The following is a 13,770-nucleotide window of genomic DNA, read 5'->3' as shown; positions in this document are numbered from 1 at the left end:
CTTCCCATACTAAAATATATCCCCTCCCCCCAGCCCCCATTTTACCCTCACAATGTCCTGTTTTATTTATTCTGTCCCAGAATTCATCTCCTTTTTGGCTATTACTTGCACGACTAACCTAGTTATTGATTTTTTCTCCCAACTCATTTTGCATGGTAGCCAAGGTTGGTTGGAAGTATCTCTGGAGGTTTCAGCACATGACCTCCAGCTTCTACCCACCACCCCCCCCCCCCCCCCCCCCCCTGCACATCCCAACCAACCCAATCAACTGACCTCATCCCCACTCCAGGGTCCTTGCAAAAAATCATCCATGGATTAATCCTTAATTGTTGGAGATACCCAGACAATTCTGAAGGCTTGGCTACCCTGCCCAAGGTGTGAAATGGATCTTATAATTAGATTTGTGCTTTAGCCCTGTGGACAAGAACTTCCATAGAATCTCTGCTGAAGCACCATAGTAGTTGTCCTTGGTTCACTATGATGGCATGAGGCCATCTGTTTTGTTTCAGTCACATCACTCAATTGAAAATACATTGATGTGGCAAGCAAAGAAAAACAAAGTGATCTAAACAGTATGTTACTTCTTGGCTTGCAATCAGCAGAGATTATATGCTGTTTGCTCAGCCAAGCTCGCTCCAAGTCTTGGCCTCAAGTATCATGTAAAAAGGAGTCAAGTTTTTCCCTTTGGTGACTGCCTTGGCACCATTTGCTCATTGATTTATAGAATCCTGGAGCACAGCATGAGGGTGCTCAGCCCACCTTGCCTGTGCCCTCTGGACTAGCTATTCAGTCTCTGTCTCCAAACATAGACCTCAGGAAGGGGACATGAAAAGGCTTTGACGAGTAGGGTTAAGGAGAATCCCAAGGCTTTTTTCTCGTACGTGAAGAGCAGAAGGATGACGAGAGTAAAGGTAGGTCCGATTAGAGGCAAAGGTGGGAAGATGTGCCTGGAAGCTGTGGAAGTGGTTCTCAATGGATACTTCTCTTCAGTATTCACCAAGGAGAGGGGTCTTGATGACGCTGAGGACAGTGTTGGTAAGGTTAATGTTCTAGAGCATGTAGATATCAAGAGAGAGGATGTGTCGGAGCTGTTAGAAAATATTAGGACAGATAAGTCCCCGGGGCCCCAGGCTGCTTCGTGAGGCAAGGGAGGAGATTGCTGAACCATTGGTTAGGATATTTGAGTCATTGTTGTCCATGGGAATGGTACCGGAGGATTGGAGGGTGGCGAATGTTGTCCCCTTATTCAAAAAAGGTAGTAGGGATAGTCCAGGGAATTATAGACCAGTGAGCCTTACGTCTGTGGTAGGCAAGCTGTTAGAAAGGATTCTAAGAGATAGGATCTATGAGCATTTAGAGAATCATGGACTAATTAGGGACAGCCAGCATGGCTTTGTGAAGGCAAGATCTTGCCTCACAAGCCTGATAGGGTCCTTTGAGGAGGTGACCAGGAAGATTGATGAGGGTCGTGCAGTAGGTGTGGTCTACATGGATTTTAGTAAGGCGTTTGACAAGGTTCCACATGGTAGGCTTCTTCAGAAGGTCAGAGGCCAAGGGATCCAGGGAGGCTTGGCCGTGTGGATTCAGAATTAGCTTGCCTGTAGAAAGCAGAGGGTTGTGGTGTAGGGAGTGCATTCAGATTGGAGGGCTGTGACTAGTGGTGTCCCACAGGGATCGGTTCTGGGACCTCTACTTTTTGTGATATTTATTAATGACTTCGATGAAGGGTGGAAGGGTGGGTTAGCAAGTTTGTAGACGACACAAAGGTCGGTGGTGTTGTGGATAGTGTGGAGGGCAGTCGAAGCTTACAGAGGGATATTGATAGGATGCAGAGCTGGGCTGAGAAGTGGCAGATGGAGTTCAATCCAGAGAAGTGTGAGGTGGTACACTTTAGAAGGACTAACTCCAAGGCGGAGTACAAGGTTAATGGCAGGATTCTGGGGATTGTAGAGGAGCAGAGGGATCTGGGGGTTCATATCCACAGATCACTGAAAGTTGCCTCACAGGTGGATAGGGTAGTTAAGAAAGCTTATGGGATGTTAGCTTTCATATGACGTGGGATCGAGTTTAAGAGTCGCGAGGTAATGATGCAGCTCTACAAAACTCTGGTTAGACCACACTTGGAGTACTGTGTCCAATTCTGGTCGCCTCGTTATAGGAAGGATGTGGAAGCGTTGGAAAGGGTGCAGAGAGATTTACCAGGATGCTGCCTGGATTACAGAATATGGATTATGAGGAGAGACTAAAGGAGCTAGCACTGTTCTCTTTGGAGAGAAGGAGGATGAGGGGAGACATGATAGAGGTGTACAAAATATTAAGAGGAATAGATAAAGTGGACAGCCAGCACCTCTTTCCCAGGGCACCAATGCTCAATACAAGAGGGTATGGCTTTAAGGTAATGGGTGGGAAGTTCAAGGGAGATATCAGAGGTAGGTTTCTCACCCAGAGAGTGGTTCGTGCATGGAATGCGCTTCCTGGGGTGGTGGTGGAGGCTGATACGTTGGTCAAGTTCAAGAGACTGTTAGAAAAGCATATGGAGGAATTTAAAATAGGGGGATATGTGGGAGGAAGGGGTTAGATAGTCTTTAACGAGGTTTAAAGGTCGGCACAACATGGTGGGCCGAAGGGCCTGTATTGTGCTGTATTGTTCTATGGTTTTATGGTTCAACTTTCCCCTGTCCAAGTTACAAGTCAATCTACTTCACCCCAATCTTTAAGGTAGTGCATAATAATACACCTTTTTATTAAACAAATTCCCTTCACTTTCTCATGGATTTTTTTGCTAATTTGCTTAAATTTCTTATTAGTTTGTGCACGTAGAAATACTTTCCCCTTTTTCACTCGATCAAATCTTTTGCACACCTCCATTAGGTCTCTTATCCTTCACTTTTCCAAGGAAAATACTTGGAGCTTGTCTAGTCAATGGATGTGTTCTTAATTGGAATGTCCTCTATATTCATTCCAGAGGGTTGCGGCAACCTTTGTAATTCTGGAATATCTTGAAAATATTGCTCTTAATTCATATTTTAAAACAGCTCAAAACTCATGGTGCTGAGAGAAATGGGGTTCATTTTGTTGGGAGGTGCATTGAAGGTCAGAGAGAGGAAGCAGCTAGTGACAAAGCAAGCTTTATAAACTTCAGAGTGTGATGAGGTTAAATTCAGTTTCCACTGATTTTACCAACCCACATTTCAAACTGATCAAAAACTCAGAGCCCACGGGATCCAAGGGAGGGGTGGCCAATTGGGTTCAGATTTGCCTAGTGGCTGGGTAATAGGGTTGACAGGTGCTTTTTGAAAGTTGTTACCAGAGGGATTCTGCATGGCTCAGATAAATGGGAATGATTTAGACCTAAATGCAGGAGGCATAATAAAGATGCTTGTTAATGAAATAAAAAGGTTGAGGCTTATTGCAGATCAGCTTAATGGCCAGGGCTTGTTGTGGTCAGGGATTGAGGGGAGGACCACAAGTGGTCACAGTTCCTGTGAACAACACAGACTCGGATGGGCGATACTTTCTCCTATAACAGTGGAACATTGTTGGAAAGTAAATTAAGTAAGTGAAAGAGGAAATAAAATGCAGGAGCTGCCAGTTACATGTTCCTGAATGCTTGCCCTTTCATATGAAACCACCACAGTCCTCAAAGTGTGTTACATTCAGAGGCAAGCTGGATACATTCCCCCCTACCCCCTGTCCTCCCTCAGTACGTACTCTGCTGTACATTGCAGGACTCACAAGTTCATGTTCATGTGCCTGTGAAAAAGTAAAACCTGGCTGGTTGGTCAGCGCAGGGACTATAAAAGACTCAGCTATTTAAAAGAGCTCTTTGAAAATGTAGTTAGTGCTAACAGGAGACCTGTGTCCCCTCAATGTTATACAGTGTACCTCAATGTTATACAGTGACAGACCTGTCCCCACCAGTACTGCACCCTAGTGTTATACAGTGGCAGACCCGTCCCCACCAGTACTGTCCCCCAGTGTTATACAATGACAGACTTGTCCCCACCAGTACTGTCCCCCAGTGTTATACAATGACAGACTTGTCCCCACCTGTGCTGTACCCAAGTGTTATTGAAAGACAGACTTGCCCCCACCAGTACTGTCCCCCAGTGTTATACAATGACAGACTTGCCCCCACCAGTACTGTCCCCCAGTGTTATACAATGACAGACTTGCCCCCACCAGTACTGTCCCCCAGTGTTATACAGTGGCAGACCCGTCCCCACCAGTACTGTCCCCCAGTGTTATACAATGACAGACTTGTACCCACCTGTGCTGTACCCAAGTGTTATTGAAAGACAGACTTGTCCCCACCAGTACTGTACCCCGGTGTTATACAAAGATAGACGTCCCCACCAGTACTGTACCCCAGTGTTGTTCAATGACAGACCTGTCCCACCAGGGTCATAAAGTGACAGACCTGTTTCCATCAATTCTGAACTTTGTGGTCTGGAAATGGATATCATCTTGGATCTGGACTTTGGTTCCTGCCATGGTCCCAGGTCCAGTCTGGTCCATGGGTCTCGGGCTCCTTATTGCCCAAGCCCGGATCTTGTCATTGGGTGTCCTGGGCACTAAATAGGGCAGGGCAGTCACCCACTGGTCAAGTTCATCCTTAGCCTCAATGGTGCTCCAAGGCTTCACCAGCATCTAACTGTGTGACAGTGTCATCAGCCATTCCTTTTTCTGAGTTGGGGTAGAACTGGGATTTCCCAGGTCGTCTTCCACAATTTTCCTGGATTTTTAAACCAACCTCTTCTCTCCCTCTTGGCCTCTGTGCCCTACGTTGGTTGTGTGCCTTAGCCCCAGTGTGGATTCTTATGTAAGACCCATCTAGTTCACCAAGCTATTGGGTGGTCTTCCTAATGTATTAGCATCCACTTTATCAGATTAAACACTTGGTCATTTTCTAAACAGCAGAGGTGTTTTATAAAAGGAACTTATTTGTGTAATTTTTTCCTAATAATTCAGAGTGTCATCCCTACTGCTTACACCTCCCATGCTTACACGCAGAGCTTCCTTTATGGGACAGTTGCTGGAACACTGTGCATAATGTGCTAATCACAGGGAACATCTCAGGCATTCCAGTAGGTTCTTAACTGATATGAAAATCTTTGCTTATGTTCGGCAAAGGTCTTTGAATGGTTTCAATCCGCAATTCAGTACTTTGTAAGTATGCTCATGATGTAAGTCTAGATGGAACCAGCTAATAATTGGAAGGGGTAGTTGCTTAATGGATATTAATTTAGAAGAATCCTTGGTCAACATAATGTACCCACTATCCATGGAGTATCTTTTTTATCATTGGCCAATGCAGCTCTACCATCTGATGTGCAGTAAGTCATTGGTTGTAATTGTGGCTCTGTTTGCTGCAGGAAGTGAATGCTGAGCTATTGGATCAAAGTGAAGGTTTGAATGCTCTAAATAAGTTGGCTGAAGAGCTTGGTGGGTCCACTACAGCTGAAGAACGGACACAGCTCCTCAACAAACTCAACACTCTGTCAAAGAATTTTCGAGGACTGGAAGAGGCTACCAAGAAAAAGTGAGCAACTATCATTGAATGGTAGAAATTGAATATTTTTCACGTTGCCACAAAAATACATTGCTTATTATTTCAAGATATACTCCTTGGACAATAAGCCAGCATGTTATAACATTTTCACAAATACAGTGTTTGGGTGTCTCTGATTAAATGATGAAAAAACAGAAAACTGCGATTATTACTTGGGCAGTTTCATTCTGAAACTGAAGAGTTTATCAACTTATTCACAATCAGCTTTTCTGAAATAAAGAATAGAAAAGACTGAGGTCTCATAATAACTTGGAACAGTTCAGCATTACCTGTACACCTTGGATAACGTGTATCACACAATTATCTCCCTCCCTCCCTCTCTCCCTCCCTCTCTCCCTCCCTCTCTCCCTCCCTCTCTCCCTCCCTCTCTCCCTCCCTCTCTCCCTCCCTCTCTCCCTCCCTCTCTCCCTCCCTCTCTTCCCCCCCACCACCTCTCAGTGCTGTTATGCTAGACTCACTTTCTACTTTTGCTCTCTTTTTCTCACTCTTGTTCCCTCACACTCTCTCACCTTTTGCATTTCTTCATTTACTCTGATCCCTGCAGTCTCACCCTCTTACATCCATTTTTAAATTGTACATCTGTGTTGCTTTTAACCTTTCTCCTTGCTCATCACCACACTTTCCCTAAAAATAAAAATTTAGTGCAACATTATTATGGAATGCTGAGGTGAAGGTTCCTGCCATGCTGAATAGCTGATACACTGAGCCAGAATTTCCTCGGTCTAATTTGCGCAAAGATTTATGCTGGTTTCAGTGTTGCTAATGGGAAGTTGCAGCATAGGTTCAACAGACTGACTCCTGCGTTTGTCTTATGAGGAAAGATTAAGCAAACCGGGTCAAAGCTTTCTTGAGATTGGAAGAATGAGAAATGATGTCATTGAATTGTGCAAAATACTTAAGGGGTTTGGGAGGGGGGTGATGATTCCCCTGGCTGAGGTGTCTAGAACCAGGGGTCATAGCCACAAAACAAGGGATCACCCACTCAGGATAGAATTAGAAACAAATTTCTTCACCAAGCGAGTGGTGAATCTTGCGAATTCTTTGCCCAAGAGGGCTGTGGAGGCTCAGTCACTGAGTGTATTCAAGATAGAGGTTGATAGTATTAAAGCAATCAAGGGACATGGAGTAGATGGAGGAAAGTGTTGCTGGTCTTATTGAATGGCAAAGTAAGCATGAGGAGCTGAAGGACTTGCTCCTTTCTCTTGTGCTAAGATTTAGTGAGCACATCGTTCTTTAGCAGCAGAATGAATCAGCTGTAAAGCACACAGAATCTGGCATAACTGGATTTGAGGAAAGTACAGAAGTGACATCTTTATTCTATCTGACTTATTGTAGATTGAAGCTATTTAACCTGCAACTTAACTAAAGGATTGGAGCAATTTCATCCCTCCATCCCTACCCAAATGGACAGTGCTGTGCCTTCAGATTGCATGGTTTTGCCCAACTCACATCCTCTAAAAATTCTTCAGAAGGTTTAAGAAAGTTTACTCCTCAAGTTTCAATGTGATTACTTCATGGAAATCTGTATGACTACTACATTCCAGTTTGAGTGTATCAGAAACCACGTGACACTGTGGTGCTGGACGTTGCTCCGGGGATTCCATTTAATGCATTAAGAAAAGTTCCATCCAGTCGCCTTAGACTTTCTAAGCAAATATATAATGGAAACTTTTACAATATTCTAACATCTAATGTTGAGAGTCACTGTGATATTTTGTTAAACTGCCCCATGTCTACAAGAATAATTTGATTTTTTTTATAGGAACAAAGAAACAACACGCAAACCATATAGAATATATATTTTATATGTACATCAAGACACACAGTGTAGAGTGTTCTGGGGGCAGCCCAGTAATGATCTCTGGGCCTGCACTCCCCAGTCTCATTGGATCGCCACTGCCACTAGCTTTTCACTATTTAGAAAGTGCTTTGTTCTGTTCCTTTTCGATCCAAAGTGCATTATCTCACATTTGAAATCCATTTGCCACTATTTCACCTATTTGCTTAATCTGTTGGTATTTCTTTATTTATAACATCTGCACTGCTTTTACTGCGGCTTATTTTTGTGTCATTGATATGTGGAAATATCACGGCTGTATTCCCAAACACTTGGCTCCTCATCTTTCCCTCTCCACTAACTCCGCACATCCATCCTCTCCCTCTGATTTCTCCTTCTCCCTCATTCTGACAGGGTTTTCTTCACTGTGTATTGGGGTCGAGGGTGGCACATTTGTATAGCTGGTAGAGCCGCTGCCACACAGCTTCAATGACCCGGGTGCAATCCTGACCCCAGGCGTTGTCTGTGTGGAGTTTCCATGTTCTCCTTGTGACCGTGTGGATTTCCTCCGGGTGCTCTGGTTTCCTCCCATAAATGTGCGGGTTGGTAGGTTAATTGGCCGCTGTAAATTGTTCCTTGTGCGGGGGAGGAGAAATGGTAGAATCTAATGGGGATAATTGTTGGGAATGCGGGGAGGATAGAATAGGTTAGGGTAGGATTAGTGTAAAAATGGGTGGTTGATGGTCAGTGCAGACTTGGTGGGCTGATGGGCCTTTTTCCATGCTTTATGGTCCTATGATTGTCCTACACATTTCCCATCTTTACAGTACTCACACTTCCTCTTCACATCTCTTTCTGACTATTATCTCTTCCCCCTTTTTCCTTTAAATGTCCATATTGACATTTTATTCAATTTTTTACACCTTCTGTCTGTCTCCATCTCCATGTTCAGGATACATGTGACCCCACTGTCTGCACTCCCACTTGCATTTGCCAGTACTGTTCCCTTTTATATCAGCAGAAAACATGTGACAAGGGGATTCGGTATTACTGTCACCCCCAGTAGATAGTGACAGGCAGTGTCGATGTCCTTAGGGTAGGGGTCAGGTGTAACTGTGCAAGTTGGTTAACTTTAGGGTGATTGAATGATGAGAAATCTTTTGGAAGTATGTTGCTAATGATGTTATGTCTATATCTGTTTGATCCCAGTTACATAGCTCTAGGATATGAATGGTTCAAGATACACTTCAACTCTTTTGCTATAGATCAATAATAGCTGAGAAATACCATCGTCCTACACCTGTGACATTATCAGCTAGGTACCCTTGCTCACTCATTGATTCTGGTGTTTTACTTACAGAGAGGAAGAATTATTCTGTTGCCAACTTCAGACGGATCAATTTAAAACCTTGGTGAAGTCATTTGGAGAGTGGGTGGAGGGAATAAACAGAAGGATTCCAGTTATAGACTCAAGCCTTTCTACAGAAACTCTTCAAGGGCATGTATCTGATGTTAAGGTGAGTAATCTCGGGTTACTAAATACTTTTTGCTACCATTGAATTTGACTGAGAGGTATCCAAATTTCAACCACTCCTTGTATGTGAAAGTATTTCCTAATTCCATTTCTGTAAGGCCTAAGTCTAGTATGTAAATGTTGTCCTTTTTCACTGGGCTCTGCACTCAGTCAAAATAGTGTCTCCCCATCTACCCAATCACTTCTTAATAGGCTTGAAAACTTTGGTCAAGTATTGTACCTTTAAACAGTAAAATGACCCAGAAGTATTGCCAAACTAAATTTGACAACAAGCCACCAGTTAGGTTTAGGGAATGTCTTAAAGATGGGGAGAGTGGAGGAGACATTAAGAGAGGTATTCTAGAATGGTAAAGGCAAATCTACCAGTAGCAGAGGGGTGATAATTATTGGTGCTCAAGGGGCCCCAAGGCAGGAATCCTGCCCCATGGAGCATTGACCTCTGGAGAGTATGATGGTTCTTGCCATACTTTCCAAGAAGATGAACTATTTAATGGTGGAATTGAGGAGTTTCTGTGTGCACTTTTCATACTTGTGTTCAATTCTCCTTTAGCAATGTAGCTGAGCCACAGTCCAGCTGTATTTGATACTGGAAGTTGTATCAGGAGCTATGGTCCAATGGGAGCTATGGTCCAATGACACCTATGGTGTCCTTGATGAGCCGACTGGCCAGCTGTTAATTTTAAAATGTAAATCACTTCCAAAACATTAATGCGGAATCAATCATGTACCACACAAATCAGGATTTTAAATGCACAGTACCCTTTGTGGAAACTGATTTGGATATATATCCAAAATGGATACATTTGCAGATCTGTCAGAAAAGGCAGGGGTAAGGACACAGTGGATCAGAGAGCCTTCCAGTGCTGTGATACTCCAGGGAAGGTTTCCAGTTACCAAAGGATGTCACCATTGCATTGCTTTCCCATATAACAAAGTGATAGACAACACCAGCTTCTTCTCTGGTGTGCATTTCTCTTCTAAAATCACAAAGCAAAATCGTGGGGAAAGCTTGCTCTCAGATGCTAGTTGTAAATTACCTTGTTAGCTTTGAAGAAACTGTGATTTAATTCTTCGCTGATCATATTTACTAGAGAGGATCAGAGATTCAGGCTCTCCTTTCTCACTTGCTTTTTTACACAAGAAAATTGTGCCACTTGCACAACCATGTCATGTTAAAAAGCATGCAATGTCATCTTTTATTTAGGTCCTGTATGATGAGTGGGCAGAAAAAGCTTCTGAGGTTCAGGAAGTTAATCAGAAAGGATCAGCCTTATGTCACCTGATCAATGTGCTGATTTCTCCAGCCACTTCAAGACCAGCATTCAAATCAGGTAAGGGGCTGAATTTTGGATGTCTTTTTTTCTCATGAGTATTTTAAAACACCCTCATCATTTTTTTAAGTATTTAAACTATTTGTTAGATTGGTGACTGGAATGAAGATTGTGTGTTGGAATTTTCAATTTTCTGGTTTACCATTTCAGCAGGTAGCTAAATAAGGGGCAATGCCAGTGATGCATGAAGTGTTGTGAATGGATTTTTGCCATGCTAGCTTATAATAGATTTATGGGAATGCCTTAAATTTGTTTCATCTCCAGTTGGATTGATGTTCCACCATCTGTCAGTCAATAAGCCCACATTTTTAAATCAATTATGTTTCCAGCCAAGGTGCACAGGATTTCTTCAGTGCAATTCTGATATGAAACCTACATTGTTCAGAGTTTTAATTTCACGGATTTGTGGCTAAATGGGCTGCTTCACTTCAAATGTTAAAAAGTGTTAAGATTTTAATTAAATATAAAAAGGTCATCACTATCACTAATATCCCTGTAATTTAGCATAAAATATGAATGCTTTATTTATCACAGTGTCCAGGAATGTTTTTAGTTCTGCCTTTTTTTCTTGTCTTCCCATTTAATGATGTCTTCTCAGTAGAAGGAGTCTCCACACGATCTGATCAAGGGTTATATGGGTGTCTGCTCTCGTCTACTGTGTAATCAGAAGATTTAACAGGATGATGTTTCCACAGATGATCCTCCTTCCTTTCAAAGGCTATTAATATTTAAATAAAATTAAGATAAGAAATGAAGCCACAACTTTCCTAAACAGGAAAGCCATGCGGAAAAAGATCATCTAAAGTGTTTGGCCAAATGGACAAGCATTTATTCATATCCCTTCTTTATTTTGCTGCAACTTAAATAACAGGAATTTTTCACCTCAATATACTGCTCTGCAGGTGCACAGGTGGTGAATGGCGGGGGAGAAGTCGCTGATGTCTGTGATTCCAAAGGTGAGGAAACCATTTTTCATGTTAAGTAACACGATTATGGTCCAGTCTTGTAACAAAACAAAGTACAGTAAAGCCTTGTTAATTTGGAATGCTTTGGTGGTGCTGGACTGAACTATTGGATGTTATTCCTATTAGTATTCAAACACACTTTTAATTGACATATTTTTAGATGTTTTACGGTAGAATAACACATTTTCAAGTGAACCCTGTAAATTTCAAGGGGGCAGAGGAAACTGACCCAAGTGAGTTTCAAGGGAGAGCAGGAACTGGAGCTTCAGTGTGCGAAATGTAGTTTGGGAACTGGGGCTCTGAGAGGTCATGGGAACCAGGACGCTGACGTGTTAATGGGAACATGGGAACCAGGACCCTGATGTGTTAATGGGAGCATGGCAATCAGCACCCAGTGAGCCAGATTCCAAACCATTGGGATTTCTGAAGAGTCAGCGGATTATCAAAGTTTTACTGTAGTGGAATTTTTGGCAGCATTACAGTTTGTAGAAATTGTTTAAAAATCTAAGTGGTCCAGTTCTGTGACCACGATATCAAATTATGACATGACTAATAAATGTCATGTGTGTTTAAAGTTAATAGAGTCAAAGATATAGCATGGAAGTATGCCCTTTGGCCTACCAAGTCTGCACTGACAATCAACCATCTATTTATGCTAATCCTATATTAATCCCATTTTTTTTATTCTCCCCACATTCTCATCGACTCCCCCCAGATCCTACCACTCACCTACACTAAGGCACAATATACAGTGGCCAATTAACCTACTGACTCGCATGTTTTTGGAATGTGGGAGGAAACCGGAGCTCCCGGAGGAAACCCACCTGGTCACAGGTAGAACATGCAAACTCCACATCAACAGTAGCAGAGGTCAGGATTGAACCCAGGTCTCTGGTGCTGTGAAGCAGCAGCTCTACCAGCTGTGTCAGTGTGCCACCCTATAAAATGAATAGAATAATGTTTGAAGCTAAAGTAGCTTGTTGATCAATTCTATGAACAAGTCTGAAATTCTTTTTGTTTTGGTTCATTGCCCAGGCTAATTGACAATTTCCAAAGCTAGATTTACTTTCCAATTGAAGAAGTGTTTCAAACAGGTTGAGAAATGTGTTCACTTTTTTTTCCTGTAAATAGTTTTAATAGCCACTAGTATGAATTCAGTGCTCCATTTTAATGGGACATTTTGAAGTTAACTTGACTGCATTGGTAATAATGTGATTGAACAGTTATTTGTACTGTAGATCCTCTATCCCTTGGTGAATTGCCCCAGATGACCGTGAACCAGAGTCACAGGTGAATCTAAGCCACAGCAGCAAAAGTCACACCAGGAAAGAGATCTGTACATATCCCTTCTTGATTTGAACACTGCTTTCTCCACTGCCACCTGGTAGATTAGTTAATGTTCTTTGTGGTGGATTTGTTAACGTTCTTTGTAGTGGGTTAGTTCATGTTCAAATGATTATATCACTATTGGTGTGGTGGATGTTGCATCACTGAATTAGATGTGGTGTTTTTTTGGGGCCTTGTTGGGTTGTCCTTAGGACAGTCAATGGTGTTGCCTTAATAAAGTCTAACCTCACAATGCCCTGCCTAACACTTCTTTTTCCAGTTATCATCCAATCTTGTGATTCTTTACTCCTACACTCTCCCCATTAGGTGCCCAATCTTGTGATGCTCTACTCCCATGCTCTGCCCTTTTGTTGTCCAGTCTTGTGATACTTGAAACAGTTTCCATTTGTTGTCCAGTCTTGAGATACTCTCCTCCCACACTCCCCCCAGTGGTTGTCAAGTGTTGTAATGCCCCATGTAATCTTTTCTAAGTTATGTCAGTTGAAGGTTAAATATTGCTCAGGACAATGGGGAGAGCTCTGAATATTCTCTTCAAAAGCTCTTTTACAGCGACTTGGTGAAGCCTCGGTTTAAAATATTGAACAACAAAAGAGGGTACCTCACACAATGCATCTCTTGCTCAGCACTGCACAGCAGATTCAGCATAGGTTATCGTGCTAAGTTTCTGTAGCTGGTCTTGAACCAATAATTTTCCGACTCTCAAGTGGGTGAACTACTTGCTGAGTAATAGAACAAATAGGCAGTGTCATCAGAACTGGGAGTCAGTGTTCCTCTGCTCCACTCACTCTCCAACATTAGATGAAGGAGGCTGTTGTGTGAGGTGGAGCTATCCTATGTGCTCCAATTAAAACAGGTCCATGGAAATATTGATTCTATTTGATTTCCTCCTTTTTCCATGGGATGTTCTTAACCTCACCATGTTTGATGTAATGAGTAAATCCATGTTTGATGTATTGAGTAAATCAATGTCTGTCTATTCATGTGTTGAAACCTTGATCTTAAAAGCTGGACAATGTGTTAACCTGCTGAAGATGCAGCTTGAGTAAGGAACGAAAGAATAGAACCTGTAACATCAGCAAAGAGCAGCACTGAATTCATTTGAAATTTGGTTTCATATAGTAAATTGCTTTCAGAGTTTACTAAAGTTAGAAGTCACAGCAAATCTTGGAAACTCCAATGGACCTACTCAGTTGTGGGAATGGAAAATACAGTTGACTTACCAATTTGTTTTGAATTTCGGAACA

The 13,770-nt window shown here is 42.4% G+C and overlaps 1 protein-coding gene across 1 annotated transcript in view; it reads left to right on the top strand.

The window, feature by feature from the left end:
* The window catches only part of dst (dystonin), a 464,609-nt gene that overhangs the window by 296,408 nt on the left and 154,431 nt on the right, over positions 1–13,770 (top strand). Inside the window, 4 exon segments of the mRNA XM_052024808.1 lie at positions 5,376–5,542; positions 8,710–8,866; positions 10,088–10,214; positions 11,117–11,170. Coding sequence (XP_051880768.1) covers positions 5,376–5,542; positions 8,710–8,866; positions 10,088–10,214; positions 11,117–11,170 — 505 coding nt within the window.

The sequence above is a fragment of the Pristis pectinata genome, chromosome 10, assembly GCF_009764475.1.
Source record: "Pristis pectinata isolate sPriPec2 chromosome 10, sPriPec2.1.pri, whole genome shotgun sequence".
Lineage (NCBI taxonomy): Eukaryota > Metazoa > Chordata > Chondrichthyes > Rhinopristiformes > Pristidae > Pristis > Pristis pectinata.
This window is presented reverse-complemented; position numbering and strand designations above follow the sequence as displayed.